General features: G+C 38.5%; 1 protein-coding gene across 1 annotated transcript in view; it reads left to right on the plus strand.

Annotated features, from left to right (window-relative positions):
• TTC27 (tetratricopeptide repeat domain 27) overlaps positions 1-21,627 on the plus strand; it is a 171,123-nt gene that overhangs the window by 82,992 nt on the left and 66,504 nt on the right. The window contains exons 11-12 of the mRNA XM_044261742.1: positions 4,257-4,352; positions 8,849-8,971. Coding sequence (XP_044117677.1) covers positions 4,257-4,352; positions 8,849-8,971 — 219 coding nt within the window. The remainder of the gene's footprint in view (positions 1-4,256; positions 4,353-8,848; positions 8,972-21,627) is intronic.

The following is a 21,627-nucleotide window of genomic DNA, read 5'->3' on the forward strand; positions in this document are numbered from 1 at the left end:
TTAATGGTGTTGTCGATACATACTGTTTGTAATAGGTCTAATTCTCATTCCCCTTGATCTTATTGGCAACTTTCTGGGACTTGGGGGTTTGTAAATCATAGTTGAATGACTGCAGACTCCTGTCAGAGGAAGCTATTCAGCCCAACTGTTGGATATATTTGATTAAGTGCATATTTTTATAATAAATCCAACCCTCCTTTATATACATACATACACATACACTCACATGCACAGAGATTGTACAACAAAGCAAGGTGATTTGGCATATGATCAATCGTACCTTTTAGATTATCGGCTAATTTCTACTTGGCTTTTCAGAAAGATGATAAACACTTTGATATCACGCTAGCAAGAATGAATAGCCTTCAGTGAAAAGGTCGGTCCTTAGGGACTAGCTCTGTTCTTTTGAAGATATGTGTGCCATACTTTTAGATATGAGCACATAAATAAGGTCTAAATCATACCAGACCTTGTTCAGAATTATCCTTCTATACTAAATCATTCTCCATGTACTAATTTTAAAATGTAGGCTTGATCTTCCCTAGCTTTTTGTGGAAGCTCTTTCCCTATTGAAAACAGAGCCGTGAGAAGACAGGACACATCATTGCTTTCTATGGTCATATTCTTTTGTTCCCTATTCTGTAAAATATCTCCTGACCTGTGGTACTGTGGCTCCTGAAAGGTTTGAGAATGGTTTTTGCATGAGATTAGGGAATCCATATGCACAAGTACATCTTCTCAAAGGATACTCAAAGTATAAATGCTTTGAAGTAGCATTTGGGGAGAAAATACATTAAAAGGGAGCCTTAAAACTCGGTAACAGTGTCATATCTTAACAATGTATACATCATGAAGTCATCATTGGTCTGTCCCAGCAGGTTATGTGAATTTTCTGTGACTTGGCTCTTACCCTCTGGACGGGGCCCTAGACCATTCCTCGCTCCTTACTCATCTTTCCCATTCATCCACATCTCATCACCCTCCTGGAGAATACTGTCTTGCTTTCAGTTCTCAATGATCCAATTCTTAATGGTTAATTGAGGGTATATTTGTGTGTCTGTCTCTCTCTTCATTTTTGGCATTGCCACCTTTCCTTAAAGACCGCCTCCTCGTACCAATTTTAACTTTTCACCAGATGGCCTATGACTTTCAGGTATGAAAATCATGGATTTAGAAACTGGAAAGAGAAAATGGTAGAAGGGTAGGCTGCTGCATTAGAGACCATCTACCTACATTTCTGGGAGTATGTGAAAGCTCTCAAAGGGCCAGTTTCTCATGGAGTGCACTGTTCATGTCTATGTTCATGCACATAGATCCACACAGTAGTACCTGGGACTCCACTTTCCTTCAGTCCTATCGCCTGGTACTAACTGTCCTACCATTGTCTTCCAAACTATCTGGGTCTTTAGTTTACCTCTAAGAAAACTTGTGTTCAGTTGATGATGCCTATAACCAACCAACAAACCTTCTCAAATGCTTGAAATGAAACAAAACACTCTTTTGGTAGAGCCGTTCACCCATCAAACATTGGAAGTGCAATGATCCTTTCACGGATGAGTACCATTGTGGTTTAACGACTTGCTTATTGGAGATAAACCTAGAATCCTGGTCACTTATCCTTACTAGCCTGGTTTTTCCTATAAAACACTCAAGTCTATTTGTATACGGTAGAATTATTTACCATGCCTGCAAAGGACTCCAGTTTGTTTAGATATAATGGAATTATTTCAGTATGAGTTGCTAAAAAAAATCTTGCTCCAAGAAATCTAGTGATGTATTGTAAAGATGTCCCTGTCTTTGTAGTGAATTAGCAAATAGAAAAGAGTACTTTGAATTCAGTAGAGGTTATAGGCAAACAGCAGCACCCCATCATCCCTTTCTTTTGTATATTAATTTAATGTTCCTAATTTTATGGGTAGGTAGATCTTATTTAGGTGGCTGTCATACTTAAAGTAGGAAGAAGTATATTCTGTGCAGGAGTGAAAATAGGTGAGAATTCTGTCATAGTCATTACATACTTATGGCCTGATCACATTCCTGTGAAGCGTGATGGTACGGGGGCTTATTCATGGTATCCAGCTCAGGTAAGTGTTTGTTTTCTGATCTCTCTCCTGTGGTCTTTGTGATTTTGGGGAGTATCTGAGAATATCAGAGATACTTAGATACTCTGAGATCATCAGGCCATTAATGTATTAGGAAGTCTGGATTGAGCACTTGGCCTGTTTTAGCTAGAAGCAGTACCTACAGCAAGCAACATGAGTTTTGTTTGAAAATAAAGTATTTTTCATGTAATTAGGGTTTCATAGAAGTAGGTGTTATGATGTTGATTTGGGCTTGTATTATTGTTATTAAATAAGCATTGGTTATTTTTTCTTTTTAAGAAAAAAACAGATAAAAGGAAAAATTTGCCCCCCTGTTGATGAATTAATTCTGTGAACCTTTTATTTATGTATTATAACCATATGTATTCAGCCAGAAGTTTTTCTTCTCTCCCTCGTACAACTAAACAGCTTTGGGCAGAAGCATGCAACCTTTTTACTATTAAGTTTCTCTGAAGTAAGGCCAGAAAGCTTTAAAAATATTTTGACCAAGATGGTTTAAGAGTCTGGTTATGTCTCAGTTTGTTCTGACGGACTTGATTGAATAACATCTTGGATTGTCAAAGAAGTGATGTAATGAGTATTCTGTCATTCTACAGGATATTCTTAGGCTAACAAATGTATCTCCCACCTAGTAAAATATAGAAAACCTCCAATTTGGGAGCAGTTTCCCTGCTTAGAAACTGATCTCCTTGTCTTGGGTTTGTACTGGGATATGTTAGACTCTTGTTGTTTTCTTTCTTCTGAGGAAGGTAGACTTGGTCTCTCTTACTTTTTTTTTTGAGGTTTTCAATTTTACAAATTCATAAAAATTTGAGACAATATCAAACTTATAGAAAAGTTGTAAGTGTACTGCCACTGTTTTTTGGTATCCTAAAGTATTGGAAAGTAAGTTGCCAACACGGTGCTTCTCATCCTCAAATACAAGGATCTTCTCCTACATGACCACACTATGTGCAGTGACCTCAGAAAATTAACACTGACCTCTCATTACCATGAAATCCTCCTAAGATAGCCTTGTGAAAACTAGTCAACTGGCACAAACATACACACACACACACACACAAAGAAAATTTGAGTATTGCCTTATGCAGAAAAGGTCATGATAATTCATAGTTGAGAGAAGGTCTAAGTATATGTCAGACAAAATATATATACTTACGATAAACTAAATGACACATTAAAAGTCAGGTGAAGACAATCAGGGTAACGGGGCCATTGTCCATGCATTTGCTTAGAAACTCCAGAGTGTGGCTGCATTCACTTTGATGCTGTATATGAGCTGTTCTAATGACCGATCATTTGACCTCTGGATGGTGCCAGCCTTTGACATTGCAGTTGGCCTTGGTAACTTTTCTCACAGTCTGCCATCTTGGTCTTAATGATCTGCTTCCTGATGTAGCTCCAGAAATGCAGTTATTCAGTGTAGGTATTGCAGTACAGCAGAAGGCCTCTTCAGTGCATGAAGCTTGCAGCTGTCCACTGTAGCTCAAGAATGGTCTTGTGTGAACGAATGTCCTGCCTTAGAGCTCTGTTGCTGAAGGGGAAGAAAACTTGCCTTCTGTGACCAAACAGACCAACCCACCTTTTGCTTTCATTTTATTCTGGAGATGATAGTCCTAAATGAAATTCTTCATATAATTTTTCTCTGATTTATATTAACAAGTGCCATTGTCAGAGTGAATTATGGTTGTGAAATGGGCTAAAGAACAGTTTTTCGTAGAAAAAGTAAAAAACCTAGTTAATTAAGGCTAGTTCTTTGAGTGAGTCATTATAGGAAGTCTAAGTTTTAAAAACTATTTTCTGGATAAGTCTTTAGTGTACACGTTTATGTTAACGTTGGTTAATCTTAAAGTTTTTTAAATGTTTGAGGAAATTCAAGAAAAAATTCACACATTTCATTACCTCATCAAAGTGATTTGTGGGGGCACCTGGGTGGCCCAGTCAGTTAAGCATCTGTCTTCGGCTCAGGTCATGATCCTGGGGTCCTGGGATCAAGTCCCACATCAGGCTCCCTGCTCAGTGGAAAGCCTGCTTCTCCCTCTGCCTGCTGCTCTCTTTGCTTGTGCTCTCTCTCTCTTTGTCAAATAAATAAATAAAATCTTTAAAAAAGTTTATTACACATATGGATTCTGATTATGCTGTATCCTCTTTAAGGCTCTTGCAGACCAGTTTGAAGATAAGACTACATCTGTACTGGAACGTCTGAAGATTTTCTATTGCTGTCAAGTACCCCCTCACTGGGCCATTCAGGTATTTTTCTTGCTGTTTGTCATTGGGTATGGGAACTACTTTGCTTTTGAAAGAAAGTTAAGTACATTAGAAAGGAATGATTTTTCAGTTTATGTTGGAGTTTTCAAATAGTTCAGTGAAAAGAACAAAAGTATCTAGCTGGGGATTGCCAGTTACTTCAAAATGCTCCTTTGGTTAAAGTGATATTACACTTTTAAAACATTTTTAAGGGGTGCCTGTGTGGCTTAGTTGTTGGGCGTCTGCCTTTGGCTCAGGTCGTGATCCCAGGGTCCGGGAATGGAGCCTTGCAGCGGGCTCCCTGCTCAGTGGAGAGCCTGCTTCTCCTTCTCCAGCTCCCCCTGCTTGTGTTCCCTCTCTCGCTGTGTCTCTCTCTGCCAAATAAATAAATAGAATCTTAAAAATTTTTTTCTTGGGGCACCTGGGTGGCTCAGGTCATGATCCAAGGGTTCTGGGATCGAGACTCGCATTGGGCTCTCTGCTCGGCAGGGAGCATGCTTCCTCCTCCCCCTCTCTCTGCCTGCCTCTCTGCCTACTTGTGATCTCTGTCTGTCAAATAAAATCAATAAAATCTTAAAAAAAGATTTTTTTTCTTTAAGGAATTTAAGACAAGATTAAGTAGAATCCTTGAAATTAAGTAGTGAGAGAACCACAGAAGCTTTCATTTTTGAAACGAACTTTATATGTAAAAGCCAGTTAGGAACTCCTGCTTGAGAATGAACCTTTTAACAAAGTTGTTGACAAAAGCAACTTAAAGCATTTGTTTCTTGCTCTATCTGGTGAGATAACCTTTGACTACCTTTCTTTTTCCGAGATGTGAGAATGCCTAGTGTAGCTCCTAAGGCTCCATACTGAGATAGAGATTCAGGCCCCTGTGTTACGGGTGTGACCCCGCTATTTTGTAAACTATTTGGTCCTGAAGGCAACTTAGATACCAGGTCCAGTTTCTTAGTATTACTGAGAAGAAAACTGAGGCCCAGTGCAATTAACTACTCTTTTCCAGTGTTGATCACATAGCTGTTCATGAAGTAGATCTCTGTTTTCCCAATTTTTAGTCTAGTTTCCCTACTTTCCTTATCTCTTCATTGAGTTGTAATTATGTCAGCTAGTAACAACCAGATTTGACTGCATACTTAGTATGACACATGCATTTTGTTCTGCATTTTGCACACATTATCTTATTTTATTGCAACAATTGTGTGAAATATCCCCATTTTATAGTTGAGGAAGCTGTGACACTGAGAGTTTACGTTAAGTGGAGTGAAATGGTGACAGGCAGAAATTTCTAGATGATGTAGTAACTATTGTCATTTCAGCCAGCTTCCTGTCCTCTCTCGTAGGGTACACACCTAGGTAGTGATTTAGAATTACAAATGCCAACCCACCGTTCAATGACTCTGAATCCCCATTGTTAGGTTTCTTTGTTAGATTTCTTTGAGTATGTCATATTCTTTTTTTTTTTTTTCAAGATTTTATTTATTTATTTGACAGAGAAAGAGATCACAAGAAGGGAGAGCAGCAGGCAGAGAGAGAGGGGGAAGCAGGCTCCCTGCTGAGCAGAGAGCCCAATGTCGGGCTCAATCCCAGGATCCTGAGATCATGACCTGAGCGGAAGGCAGAGGCTTACCCCACTGGGCCACCCAGGTGCCCCGAGTATGTCATATTCTTAAGCATAGAGTGAAGTAGGGGATTTATTACACATTGGAATTCACTTTATTGAAGGAGTCTCAATATAACAGGCAAATGAAAGCTTTGTTATATTATCTCAAAAGGACTACCTTTATCAAGAAGGTGTTAACAGCTGGAACTTTTTGGTATGTTTTTGACCCTGATCTATGAAATTAAGTGCCTTGTCCTGTGTGGTTTGTGGTGGATCAGCATCTCAGATTCTGAGCTATTATTATGACAAACATGTATGTTGAGGGTATAGCTTTCAGTCTATCTCTGAACAGAAGCATTAGGAAAATTAAATACTATTCAAATAGAATTTAGGCAAAATGTTTATCTGTTTAGGAAGCTGTGGATTTTAGGGTCTTTAGGCAGTTAGATAAACATCCTCTTTCATTAACAATTTAAATTGTTATTTTCTTTCATTATAGGGAATGACCATATCTTTATGTATTATTTTTAAAGATAAAAATAGGAGTGTAGTAGTATAATTTATCATAAAAAGAGAATACCTCTAGCTAGTCCTAATATCATAGATGCCATAACTTTCTTCATCTATTAAATGAAAAGATTAAACTACTTACCATGTGAGCACTAAGGTTTATTCCAGCTCCCATGTGCTATGTTCAGTTTTTTAAAATGTACAAATAACTTAAAATAGCCAAATACCCCCAGATCCATGGCATACTGAAGAAGTAGATCATTCCCTTATTTTTTTAAAAATATACTAGCTTATAACTTTCAGATATATTTTGTTTTACTTTCTAATTTTGTCAACCTAGATTTTCCATATCCTTTGGCTTCTTAACTCTTAAATATGTATTGAATTTTGAAAGAGCAGTAAAATTTAACAGAAAGCAATGTATTCTCCACTAATATAAAATGCGTTCTCCATGCATTCTCCATGTGTTATACAAGAACTTTACTTACTTTTTTTTTTTTGAAGTAAACTCTTCACCCAGTGTGGGGCTTGAACTCATGACCCTGAGATCAAGAGTCACATGCTCTACTGACTGAGCCAGCCAACCACTCTGAACCTCACTTTTTAAACCTTTCTATTATTTTTTCTATTCCTGCAGGATGGACCACTTATAAACCATAATATATTTACTTTTTTTTTTTCTTAAAGATTTTACTTATTTATTTGACAGATAGAGATCACAAGTAGGCAGAGAGGCAGGCAGAGAGAGAGGAGGAAGCAGGCTCCCCGCTGAGCAGAGAGCCCGACTCGGGGCTTAATCCCAGGACTCTGGGATCATGACCGGAGCCGAAGGCAGAGGCTTTAACCCACCGAGCCACCCAGGCGCCCCATATATTTACTTTTTAATAGTTTAACTTTTAGTAATCTTACCACAACTTGCCCCCTTTTTTATCTGCCAAGGTTGGGAAATAAAGTAGTTAAGTTTTTTGGAATGTATTCTAATTTTAGTATATGTGCTGCCGAAGCAAGCACTGGAATGTATTCTAAATAAATCCAGGTAGATCTGAGTGGGAAGACCCAGAGATGCTATCATGAATAAAGTACACAAGTGCTAATGTATAGATTTCTATCATTTATGTCAACTGCTTAGAGTTTTTATTATTTGTTTGAGTTCAATCTCATTTTTTCCCAGTTTGAGATAGAACTGGCATATAACATTGTATTAATTTTAAGTGTACAACATAATAGTTTGATATATCTGTATATTGTGAAATGGTCACCACAAAGAGTTTAGTTAATATCCATCTCCTCACATAATTACAGATTTTTTTTCGTGTGATGGGAATTTTTAAGATCTATGATCTTGACATCTTTAAGTATATAATTCAGTATTATTAACTGTAGTCATCAGGCTGTACATTATATCCTCAGAACTTTCTTATAATACGAAATTTATATTTTTTGACCAACTACACACATTTCTCTCACTACTACCCCCCAACCTCTGGCAGCCACCAGTCTGTTCTGTTTTTTGAGTTTGACTTTTTTAGATTCCTCATGTAAATCAGATCATACTCTGTTTTTCTCCATCTGATTTATTTCACTTAGCATAAGCCTACCAGGTCCATCTGTATTGTCACAGATGATAAGATTTCATTCTTTTTTATGGCTGGGTAATACGTGTGTGTGTGTGTGTGTGTGTGTTGTGTGTATGCACACACTACAGTTTCTTTATCCATTCATCCTTTGGTGGATACTTAGGCTGCTTCCACGTCTCAGTTATTGTAAATAATGCTGTAATGAACATGGGGTTGAAGATATTTTTTTGAAGTGAATATTTTCATTTTGAATAAATGCCCACAAGTGGAATAGCTGGATCACTCAGTAGTTCTGTTTTTAATTTTTTGAGGAACCTCCATACTGTTTTCCATGGTGGCTACACCAGCTGACATTTGCACCAACGGTGCATGAGGGTTCCATTTTCTCCACGTCCCCACCAACACTTATCTTTTTGACACCAGGCATTCTAACTAGAGTTTTTAAAGTTGATTTATTGCATCTCAGCTTTACCATTCAGAGATGGTCACAGAATCTGCAGGTAAGAAAGAGTTGCTGACTTCCTTTGCCTTTTAAGTTCTTCTGAGTTCTTAGGAAAAAATTGATACATTGAGTGTTTTGAAAAGTTCCTATATTAGAGTTTTTTAATTCCTTACCCCATATAAAGAAACTTGCTAAACTAAAGGTTAAGATTGAATCATTGCAAATTTCTAATTAGTTGAGGTCAAATTGTAAAAATGATGTATCTGTTACAGTAAGCAGACCCTTAACATGGCAGGTTAGCACACCCACAAGTGAAACGGGAATTTCTGTACATAAAGAAATGTTCATTATTTTAACTTGATTCTTCTAGCGCCAACTTGCAAGTTTTCTCTTTGAACTGGGATGCACGAGTTCAGCCCTTCAGATATTCGAGAAGCTAGAAATGTGGGAGGATGTTGTCATTTGTTACGAGAGAGCTGGGCAGCACGGAAAGGTATGTAATAGGAATATTCTGAGTGCTGATAAGAGCCTTCTATTTGGGGGCATCTTTCTCACTTGCTTTGTTTTTCTAAGCCTACTTTTGCTGGTAGTTCACTTACTTTCTCTTTTTTTCACTTTTTCCGCCAGAAATCTTTTTAATGTTTTCTCTGATTTTTGTTGGGGCAAATAATTTTATGAGTATACATGTACGTGTATAGGTAAAAGAGAAAAGGAGGCCAAAACTGATATGATGTATGTTATTTGGGGATGAATAATGGCAGTGTTAAAGACTCTGTATTTTGATCTCTTTCCTTTGCTAACTCTCTTCCTGAGGACAAACTTCAAAGTGAAATATTATGAATTATTTTAAGCATCACTGGGTTGCCCGATGATCAGAGTTTGTGGGGCTGAAGGGAGGGTTACCTAGGAGGGAGAGCAGTTGGGTGGGCCTTTAGAAGGAAATGTCAAGGGTGTGGCCCCCCACCCTCCTTAGGGCAGAAGAGTTGTCAAGTATGTAATGCACATTTAATTCCACCCTTAAATCACCTCAAGAGGAAAAATGTTGCAATATTTATATCTGTTATTAATTTGTTGGTTTTTTTCCCCAACATAAATGAAAAAAATTTTTAAAGAATAAAGAGTTCTGCCTTGTGAGTATCTGTTGAAACTGACACATTGAAATCATATGTTAATTTTGGATTAAGTTTTGAAATGACTCAATTTCTATCATAAGTGTAGTACACAAGCAGAGTAAAACCCACACATTGGTTCATTTATTTCTATAGTCAACTTTTTACCATCGCCCTAAAAAAAAGAAATAGTGGTACAAGTACATGTGTGTCTGTTTTTGAAATACCTTCCTAAGTATGTCTTATTTTAGACCAGTAGTAAAAGTTACATTCCTTTCACTAATCACTTACGGCAGTGAAGGTTTGCATTGTATTAGTGTAAGGAGAAGCCAGCATGGGAATAAAGTTTTACTGTAGAAGATTATAGAATTTTAATATTTTCGTCCCGGGAAAGAACTCGGTAATCATCTGTTCCAGCTCCCTCCGTTTGGCAATAAGGACAGGCATCTCCAGAGATTTGTCTCAGGTCACAAAGCCAGTTCCTGATTATTAGCTCCAGAGGCCCCTTGCTAGCCTTGCCACGTGCTAGATTTATGGTATTGGGCAACTCATTTGCCTGCCCCCCTCTCCCCATGACTCAGTTTCCTCATCTACCTCTGTACAGGTTTTCATTTTGTAACATCTGTCAAGTAGGTAGAATGGTCCTTTCCTCACAGCGCTCCACGTGTGTTGGTTGCTCTCACTGCTGTGACTCTAGGATACATTTTTTTCACTCTGAATTTGGAATGTGTCTCACTCTTGATGCTATCTATCTTCCAGTTGCTGGCTGTCAGGTGGCCGTGTGGACCGGTTGTCATTGCCGGTGCTTGTCCGCACTTAGTCCCAGTTCTGTTTAGTGTCGTCGTTTCAACAGTTATGTACGTGGTATCATTGCTACATATGGTAGATATAATTGCCATTTAGAATAACTTCATGAAAGATTTTATTATGATTTGGCATTGAAACAAAAAAGTCACTGAATACACAGAAAAGGACAGAAACAAAGTAGAGAGATGTAAATTTGTATTTGTGAAGTAAGCATTTGTCTTTAGGGAAATCATCACAGTTTCATTTGCTTTTCTTCAAAAATAACAACTAAGTGCTTTATGGGAGCCAAGAAAGGACACCCCTAGTAGATGAAGCTGTGTTTTGTAGAGATGTGTGTGTGTGTGTGTGTGTGTGTGTGTATGTGTGTGTATGTATGTATATATATATATATATATATTTTTTTTTTTTTTAAAGGTTGCCATTTAAAATGTCAAGCAATGTATTAAAGGCAGGAAAATTACCAGACTTTCTGAATAGAATTTTAAAAATATCAAAGCAATGAGATGCTGATGTGATTCATTCAAGGCATTATGTCATCATTTATTTGAAAGCATTTTTTCTTTATTAGTTAGAAGTTTGTCTCATGATTGATAGTGTCCCAAATTTGATGAAATATAGTATGTTTCTTTGAGAATTTAATTTTTAATTTTTTTTTTTTTTTAGTGTCTGTAAGCTTGGCACTAAAGTAGGATTCAGCTGTTTAACAAAGGAATAAGTGGGTGAATGAGTGTCTTGATTTTCAGTCTGATTGTGTTTTCCATTGTGTCATTCTTCACTATGCTAGTCCTTTACACTGGTCACTAAATAAATGCAGTATATATAAAATTACAGTAGTTTTGGAAATAGTGATTTTTGAAATAATTAAGTTGAATTCCAAGCTTCTATGCTCCCAAGCATGTTTTTTTTTTCCTTTCAAAGATTTTATTTATTTATTTGACAGACAGAGATCACAAGTAGGCAGAGAGAGAGGAAGGCAGAGAGAGGGGGGAAGCAGGCTCCCCGAGAAGTGGAGAACATCGGGGCTCGATCCCAGGACTCTGGGATCATGACCTGAGCTGAAGGCAGAGGCTTTAACCCACTGAGCCACCCAGGCACCCCCCCAAGCATGTTTTGAAGTACTAAATTTATGTAATTATTTTTAGAAAGTGTGGAAAGCTGAAACTTTCTCTAATTGCAGAACAAAAAAGTAAGGAATCGATCCCTTTCAAAGAATAGATTTGACTCTGTCCTCTAAAGTGGTTGTAGTATTACTGTTTTTTTATTTATTGTATTTTTTTAAAAGATTTTATTTATTTATTTGACAGACAGAGATCATAAGTAGGCAGAGAGGAACGCAGAGAGAGAGGGGGAGGCAGGCTTCCTGCTGAGCTGAGAGCCCGATGTGGGGCCCGATCCCAGGATCCTGGGATCATGACCTGAGCTGAAGGCAGAGGCTTAACCATTGAGCTACCCAGGCGCCACTGTATTACTGTTTTTTTAATTGGCATATGATCTTCTAAGCATTGTCTTATGAAAATGATTAATTTCCATTTCTAGAATAATTTCTAATTATTCTAGAAAATTTTCTTAATTTTTAGGAATGTATAGTCATTTACCTTGTCTTAAAGTCTTTTGTGAGTTTCAGCCAAACATCCCCCCAATTTTTTATTTTAAGGGTTGATTAAGCATTTCATTTGTCACATAAAAGATTTCCCTTACCTGTTAGTCTTATGCTATATTTGCAGATCAGTTTAACCAGAGACCCTAAAAAGTTTTGCTTCAAGCTGAAAGCAAATGTTTTATTTCTAAAACAGCTGAGATTCTTTTAGTATTTGGTCATGTGCCAGTAGTTGTCACCACATTTGATTTAACTAGAAGTTTGCGAAATTTTAATCCTTGCATTTAGTGCTTACTGGCATAATTTATTTTTAAAAGGCAAATTCAAGAAAGTATCTAATTCTAATTATCGTGTTCTGTGTTTGCACCCTATTACTGTAGGGTCTCAGATTTTCTAATTTCGTCGCTACTTAACAGAAATTCTCATTATTTAATGACCACTGGCAAAATAGCGTCGATTAATTTTGCTTGACCTTGGGATCAGAACTGGTTCTCATCTGTTAGCATTTAGATTTTTAAAGTTATCTGGCACACTTCTAGCACTTTCCCCAAGCCTATGGACAAATTCTTGTTTTGGTGCACAAATTTGGTCCCTAAATGAAAGACAAAGATTGAGCTGGTATGAACTGCCTTCGGGAGGTAGGCATAAAGGGAGTGGAATGGTAAGGGGGAGGACCTCTCTTTTTTCCTCTTGTTCCTAGCAAACAAGCTTACCCGAGATTACAGAGCTTTATCTTTTATTTTGCTGTGGTTTGCAGACCATCGTAGCCATTAGCTCTTTAAAATTTTTCCTTTACGTTACAAGTAAATGTTTTATTTCTAAAACAGTTGAGATTCTCTTAGCAGTTGGTTTGGGTATTGCGGGGAGGTGGGAGGGAGGTTTCTTTCTTCTTCTTTTTTTTTTTTTTTAAAGATTTTATTTTTAATTTGACAGAGACAGCGAGAGAGGGAACACAAGCAGGGGGAGCAGTAGAGGGAGAAGCAGGCTTCCCGCCGAGCAGGGAGCCTGATGTGGAGCTGGATCCCAGGAGACCTGAGCTGAAGGTAGATGCTTAATGACTGAGCCACTCAGGCACCCTGGTTTCCTTTTTTTAAAATTAATTTATTTTAGAGAGAGCTAGAGCATATAAGCTGGGGAGAGCTCGGGTAGGGGGAGAGGGAGAGAGAGAAATTCTCAAGCAGACTCCTCGAGGAGCATGGAGCCTGACTGAGACTCCATTCCAGAACCCTGAGATCATAACCTGAGCCGAAACTACGAGTCAGATGTTCAACCGACCGACTGAGCCATCCAGGCACCTCGGGGAAGGTTTCTTCTAAATTAGTTTCTTTATGTGATATAAAAGATTTCCCACACTCTTTTCCCACACTGCAGTCAGAGTGATCTTCCTGAAAAATAAATCTGATCAGCTCTTTCCCACTCTTCAGTTAACTCCCTTTGTCTCCAGGATTAAGCTCTTTAGCGTGGATGGTTTACAGACCGCTTGATGATCTGACTCCTGCTTACAGGGCTAACTGCATTTTCCCCTTATCTTTTATCTCTGCTTCATCCCCCTTAGTACTTGCTCATTGAGGTTGTGCTCAAATTTCCACAAGATTGAAACCACTTATAATTTCTTGACTTTGCAGCATTGCTTCACCTTTGGACTTGATGTGCTATTGCCCATCCTGAACTTGTCCTACAGCTCACTCCTACTTATTCTTCAAGTTTTTCTTTGGTGATTACTTTCCATAGTGACCTTTCCCGGCTACCTCCCTCTCAGATTTGGGGTATTTCCCTGTGCTCCTGTGGCACCCAAACTACTGAGATGTCCCATTTGCCGACTTACTTCACTTAGTAAACTGTAAGCTGTTTTGTATAGTATAAAAGCTGTAGTACTTACAGAGGTCTCCCCAACACGTAGCGAAGGCGTGGCACATGGTAAGTCTTCAAAATATTTGCTAAATGACCTGTAGGCTTTCATTATGAATTGTTATTGCACTGAAGCAAATCTCCAAGTAGATACTCCCTTTGCACTTTATATATGATAAAAGAAACTTCTCCAGCTCCTGCCAAGTATTCTCTATCTAAGAACAAATTAGGAGATCTCTCCCCTCCCATTTTAATCTTTTACTCTAATAATCTCTTTAATGTAACAACATACAAAGTCTGAATTGTTTTTACCACTTTGCTGATTAGCTTTAGTAAGTGTCACATTTTGAAATCGGAGCTTAGACCTTCCTTTTCTCTTAAACTTACACTTCTTTCTCCATACCTGCCTCTTACTGGGGCTGTTGTTCATCCCTTGGAAATTAGACGTTCTAGGCGCGGCTGGGCGGCGCGTCGGTTGAGTGGCTGAGTCCTGGTATCGGCTCCGGTCTTGATCTCAGGGTGGTTAGACGGGGCCCCTCTTTGGGCTCCATGCTCCGTGCAGAGTCTGCTTGAGATTCTCTTCTCCTCTCCCTCTGCCCCCCCCCACTAATACGCACACATTCTCTCTCTCTCACACACACACACAATAAATCTTAAAAAAAAGAAAAAAGAAAAAGAAATTAGATGTTCAGTTTTTAAGCCAAAACCTGTTGTTGTGCCCACTTGAATGAGAAAAAGAGGCAAAATAGACTGTGTCACTTGGTAATGCAACTAGGAGATGAGCAGCTAATTGGATAACTAGGCCTGTTTTTAATTACTCTGTTTTATCTTGGACCTGGAGTATTTATGTTGGCAAGTTCCCTTTGGAAAATCAAGCCAGAATGTGGTGTTGTCAGACACATAAATGTAAAAAGCAATTAGTGAGCCGTTGGCTCAGTGAGAGAGGAGATAGGACCAGGCACTGCCGCATAGAAGAAGGTTACTAGGGGGCAAACTACCGGGGCGGGATGAAGCATTCTGTGCTTTTCACCTCTAATTTACTGCTTATAAGACCAGAATTTATATGAGGAGCAAACTGCCATTCTGCTAGGAGAGGGAATCTTAAGCAGACTCCACACCCAGTGCAGGGTTTGATCTCCGACCCTGAGATCACGACCTGAGCAGAAATCGAAGAGTTGGACGTGTAACCGACTAAGCCACCTAGGCGCCCCCATTCTGCCTGTCTTTGGTAGCCAGCCTCTGTAATTGCAAACATCAGGATGCATTTTTGCTCAGCCACTGGGGAGAAGACTGGAATAAATGACACCCAAAGTTGTTTGAGTTGTATGCACACAATCACACAAACACATTTTTTTAAGCCTAAAGCTGTTGTCAAGTGGCCAGATCTGACTACTAGAGGGACCTTAAATTCTTAGCCTGCCTTTTTTCCATCCTCTTGGAACAAGCCTCTAGCCGTTAAGCCTGAGGCTGTCATTTCTGCAGTCCTCAAAGACACCCATTGTAGCCAGCTCCCATCTGGGTCTAGAGCTCATTTCCTGCCTCCACTCTTTGCCAGGAGGGCTCCTTCTGGTTACTGCTCATAGTCCCTCTCTACTGAGCAGACGTCACATCAGCTGAGGGCCAGGCCACTCTTGTCACACATTCTAGTTATTAATGACTTTCGCTCATTCACAAAATCAGGGCATACATCACAGCCAACAAGGGCACTTGGTTTTGATGATTGCTCTGACCGGAGGATGAATACTTTTCCTGAACTGTTTTATCTCCCTTTTCACCAGAGATTGAACTTCATTTTTACACATATCGGTAAAAAAGGTTGTTTCTCAATGTTCTTAGTCCTAACAAGTCATTTCCTAGGTGCACCATTTCCTAGGTATGGCCACTTAAGTTATAAGGGCTGTGAAATTCAGGTTCTGCTGTGTGACCTCTCTGTTCACTAGAACTAACTTGTTGTTAGGTAAGTCCGTCTTAGTCATCCTCAGTATTGATGTCAGCTGGGTCATGTCCCCTGAAGGAGTTCTCCCTCTATTCCCATTGGGAAGAATGATTTATGTCTTTAAAATCTGAAGATCCTTAGGAAACACGAGTAGCCCTTTGTGACTTTAGTGTGATTTTCAGTTGAATTTATAAATGTTGGATAAATTCAACTGAAAATCACACTAAAGTCACAAAGGGCTACTCGTGTTTCCTAAGGATCTTAGGTGGATCCTTAGGAAGGACCAGCAGTGGATACCAAAGAGAAGTAAGAGACAGAACTTACTTCCAAGGAGCTTATAGCCTGATACTACAGATCCGCATGAATAGAATATTTTAGTATAATAGAGCAGGTGCTAAGATGGAATTATGTCCAGATTCCAGATTCTATCTGGCCATCGTATTGAGAGTTAAATATTTCTCCCTCTGCTGTCCTTCTCTAAAGCATAGTCCACTCAGTTGGTATCTTGTACAGATTTTTTCTCGGAGATCTATGGGATCTCCTCCCATGATTCTCTACACACTTTCATAAAAAAAAATGTTTAGTTGAATTAGCTTATGCGGAAAAATTTAACTTTAACTTTGTAGTGATCATAAGCTTTCCCCTTTGACCTCACTTCCTCTAGTCATCTCGACTCAGGTACATAATCACTTACTCAGCAGTTGACGACAGCATTTCTTCTGTGGGAGGAACTATACACAGTCGACCAACGTGACTATTTACAGAAAATTGTAATATCCCTAGAAGCTGTTTCTGTTTACTTCTGTCTTTCTAGCAGTGAAACCTCAGGCATCTTACTTTCTAATCTGGTTTTCCAATGGAGAGAGTTGAGGAAGAACACAAACATTCGCTTACGGCTAACTGTGCGCTTGACAAAAAGCTAGGGGATTTCACACCTCATTCTTGTAGGTGAGGCACAAATGAAGAACAGACTCTCAAGATACTAGTACCTTGCTCAGAGTCCTACGTTTGTAAGCAGTGCTCGCGTTTGGACTGCCTTTCTGACTAACGGCCCCTAAATGCTTGCAGGGCAGGAGAACGCTCACTTGCTGTCCACTAAAGGCGGAAGTTTAATACCCTAAATCTGACATCGCTAGAAGTATTTTGTTTGGCTTCTCTTAAAGAATCAAACAATGTGGAAACACGAGGCCACGTTCCCACGTTATTGTGCTACGCGGATGGAGTTCAGCAGTGGTTCTATCTTTTATGGGCTCACTCCCCAGCCTGCTTCATAATCTCAAAAACTGGCAAGAATCTCTGGGCATTTGAGTGTGGGACCCTTGCTCTAAGCAGCGTGGCTTACCAGTGCCATTATCAGGAGGGGGAGCGTGAATTCAGCCATGACTCTAGGTTCTACTTAAGCCTCAGCTGATGTCATTTTACACTGAGATTCACTTGGTGTAGTTATTGCCACAAAATTGTATTAAGAATAATAATTAGTTATGATTAGTATAATAATTAGAATAATAATCAGTTACAGAATAAAACAGATTGTTCTAACAGCCTAGATATGTGTGTATATTTGGGTAGAGAAATAGTCTTCAGGGTTTGCAGCTAACAGGATTCCCACAAGCAACCCAGTTTAATTGTAGCCAGTTGCCCATTTATATATGCCTTTTTGTGTTTGGGAATGTAGTTTTATTTATTTATTTGACAGACAAAGATCACAAGTAGGCAGAGAGGCAGGCAGGGGTAGGGGGAGCAGGCTCCCCGCTGAGCACAGAGCCCTAAGATCGTGACCTGAGCCGAAAGTAGAGGCTTTAACCCACTGAGCCACCCAGGCGCCCCTCTTTTTTTTTTTTTTTTTAAAGACTTTATTTACTTTTTTGACGCAGAGAGAGAGTGATCACAAGTAGGAAGAGAGAGAGGGGGAAGCAGGCTCCCCACTGAGCAGAGAGCCCAATGTGGGGCTCAATCCCAGGACCCTGAGATTGTGACCTGAGCCAAAGGCAGATGCTTAACCCAGTGAGCCACCCAGGTGCCCCCCCTCCTTTTTTTAAGTAGGCTTTAGCATGGGGCCTGAACTCACAACCCTGAGATCAAGACCTGAGCAGAAATCAAGAGTCAGACACTTAACTGCACCCTGTTTTATCCTTTTTAATAGATCTTTAGATGACAAGTTTCTTGTAGTCTATAAAAACATGCATCTCTATTTTCCCATAGGGAAGTAGCAGCCCATAGCCAGGAATACCAAACCTTTTGCATTCTGTGGAGATTTCTGGCCACCCACATTCTGATATTGCACAAGAGATGTTATAAGCCCTTGTGCTTTATTTATGTATACTGGGCATATCTTTTATAGTTTTTTATTTGATAATAAATTATGTAAATTGAGTGGCTAAGTGGAAGGAGGAGGAGCATATAGAGCATTTTGGAGAGGCTGAGGAAGAAGACTGAGGAATGCAGGGTACTTTTTCAGCATCTATTGAGTGTATCATATAGTTCTTGTTCTTTCTTTTATTAATGTATTGTATAACATTGATTGATTTGCAGATGTTGAACCAACCTTGCAGCCCTGGAATAAATCCCACTTGGTCATGGTGAATAATCCTTCATCAAGGATATTGATCATCTGTGTTCATCAAGGATATTGATCTGTAATTCTCTTTTCTGATGGGGATTTTGTCTGGTTTTGGGATCAAGGTAGTGCTGGCCTCATAAAATGAGTTTGGAAATTTTCCTTCCATTTCTACTTTTTGGAACAGTTTCAGGAGAATAGGTATTAATTCTTCTTTAAATGTTTGGTAGAACTCCTCTGGGAAGCCGTCTGGCCCTGGGCTCCTGTTTGTTGGGCGATATTTGATGACTGCTTCAGTCTCCTTACTGGTTATGGGTCTGTTTTGTTTTTCTATTTCTTCCTGGTTCAGTTTTGGTAGTTTACATGTCTCTAGGAATATATCCATTTCTTCCAGATTGTCAAATTTGCTGGCGTATAGTTGCTCTTAATATGTTTTTATAATTGTTTATATTTCTTTGGTATTGGTTGTGATTTCTCCTCTGTCATTCATGATTTTATTTATTTGGTTCCTTTCTCTTTTTGATAAGTCTGGCCAGGGGTTTATCAATCTTATTAATTCTTTCAAAGAACCAGCTTCTAGTTTTGTTGATTTGTTCTATTGTTCTTTTGGTTTCTATTTCATTGATTTCTGCTCTTATCTTTATTATTTCTCTTCTCCTGCTGGGTTTAGGCTTTCTTTGCTATTCTTTCTCCAGCTCCTTTAGGTATAGGGTTAGGTTGTGTACTTGAGACCTTTTCTGTTTCTTGAGAAAGGCTTGTATGACTATATACTTTCCTCTCAGAACTGCCTTTGCTGTGTCCCACAGATTTTGAACAGTTGTGTTTTCATTTTCATTTGATTCCATGAATTTTTTCTGCTCTTCTTTAATTTCCTGGTTGACCTATTTTTTCTTAAGTAGAATGATCCCAATCTTTTGGTACCGTTGAGACCTGATTTGTCACCCAGGATATGATTTGTTCTGGAGAATGTTCCATGTGCATTAGAGAAGAATGTGTTTTCTGTTGCTTTGGGATGGAATGATGTGAATATATCTGTGATGTCCATCTGGTCCAGTGTGTCATTTAAGGCCTTTATTTCCTTGTTGATCTTTTGCTTGGATGATCTGTCCTTTTCAGTGAGGGGGGCGTCAAAGTCCCCTACTATTATTGTATTATTGTCGATGTGTTTCTTTCATTTTGTTATTAATTGGTTTATATAGTTGGCTACTCCTCTGCTAGGGACATAGATATTTAAAATCATTAGATCTTCTTGTTGGACAGACCCTTTGAGTATGATATAGTGTCCTTTTTCATTTCTTATGATAGTCTTTGGCTTAAAATCTAATTGATCTGATATAAGGATTGCCACCCCAGCTTTATTTTGATGTCCATTAGCACGGTAAATTGTTTTCCACCCCTTCACTTTAAATCTGGAGGTGTCTTTGCCTCTAAAATGAGTTTCTTGTAGACAGCATAATGATGGGTTTTGTGTTTTTATCCATTCTGATAGCCTGTGTCTTTTGATTGGGGCATTTAACCCATTTACACTCAGGGTAACTATTGAAAGATATGAATTTAGTGCCGTCATATTGTCTGTAAGGGGAGTGTTACTGTATTTGTCTCTGTTCCTTTCTGGACTACTACTTTTATGCTCTCTCTTTGCTTAGAGGACCCCTTTCAGTCTTTCCTGTAGGGCTGGTTTGGTGTTTGCAAATTTTTAATTTTTGTTTGTCCTGGAAGCTTTTTATCTCTCCTTCACCTTCTATTTTCAGTGATAACCTGGCTGGATATAGTATTCTTGGCTGCATATTTTTCTCATTTAGTGCTCTGAATATATCATGCCAGTTCTTTCTGGCCTGCCAGGTCTCTGTGGATAGGTCTGCTGCCAATCTAATATTTCTACCATTGTATGTTACCAACTTCTTGTCCCGAGCAGCTTTCAGGATTTTCTCTTTGTCACTTAGACTAGTAAGTTTTACTATTAGATGACAGGGTATGGACCTATTTTTATTGATTTGGAGAGGGGTTTTCTGTGCCTCCTGGATTTTGATGCTTGTTCCCTTTGCCATATTAGGGGAATTCTCTATTATAATTTGCTCTAATATACCTTTTGCCCCTCTCTCTCTTTCTTCTTCTTCTGGAATCCCAATTATTCTAATCTTGTTTCGTCTTATGGTATCACTTATCTCTCGAATTCTCCCCTCCTGGTCCAGTAGTTGTTTGTCTTTTTTTTGCGTAGCTTTTTTATTCCCTGGCATTTGGTCTTCTGTATCACTCATTCTCTCTTCTGCCACATTTATCCTAATAGTAAGAACCTCCATTCTTGATTGTACCTCATTAATTCCTTTTTTGATTTTAGCTTGGTTAGATTTTAGTTCTTTTATTTCTCCAGAAAGGGATTTTATTTCTCCAGACAGAGTTTCTCTAATATCCTCCATGTCTTTTTCGAGCCCAGCTAGCACCTTGAGAATCGTCATTCTGAACTCTAAATCTGACATATTACCAATGTCTGTATTGATTAGGTCCTTAGCCGTCAGTACTGCCTCTTGTATTTTTTTTTTTTTGTGGTGAGTTTTTCTGCCTTGTCATTTTATCCAGTTAAGAATATATGAACGAGAGAGTAAAATACTAAAAGGGTGGCAAAGACCCCAGAACAATGAATGCTAACCGAATCAGAAGAGACCCTAAACTGGGGGGGAGAAAAAAGGGGGTATAAAATTTAAAAAAAACCATATATATATTATATATAATATATATGTAGTAATTTATATAATATAATATAATAATACATAATTATATGTATATGACTGGTGAGTAGAACAGAGCCACCTACTTGATTTTGGGTATATTTTGGTCTCTTAGAAGAAACTACCTCCCAAAATTTTAAAGAAAGAAAAACTTATATATATACAAAAATAAGGGTAAACACACTGAAGGGGTGGAATATGACTGTAAAGATGAAAATTTTTAAAAAAATTCTAAAAAAAGAATAAGATAAGTTGTTTGGGAAAAGAAAGAAGAAAAACAAAAGTGGGAGAGAATGTGCTCAGGCTGGAGACTAGAACAAAGCTGTGTGCTAGATTTAGGGTGTATTTTGATCTATTAGGAGAAACTGTCTCCCAAAATTTTTAAGGAAAAAAACTCTATATGTTTATAAAAAAATAAGGTTAAATACAATGAAGGATAAAATATGACTATAATCATAAAGGTTTAAAAAGACTTTTTTAAAAAAAAATTGTTAAGATAAACTAGTTACAAAAATGTTAAAAGAGGAAAGAGGAAAAGTTTAAAAAATTAGAATAAGAAAAAAAAAATT

The sequence above is a fragment of the Neovison vison genome, chromosome 8, assembly GCF_020171115.1.
Source record: "Neovison vison isolate M4711 chromosome 8, ASM_NN_V1, whole genome shotgun sequence".
In the NCBI taxonomy this organism is placed as follows: Eukaryota; Metazoa; Chordata; class Mammalia; order Carnivora; family Mustelidae; genus Neogale; species Neogale vison.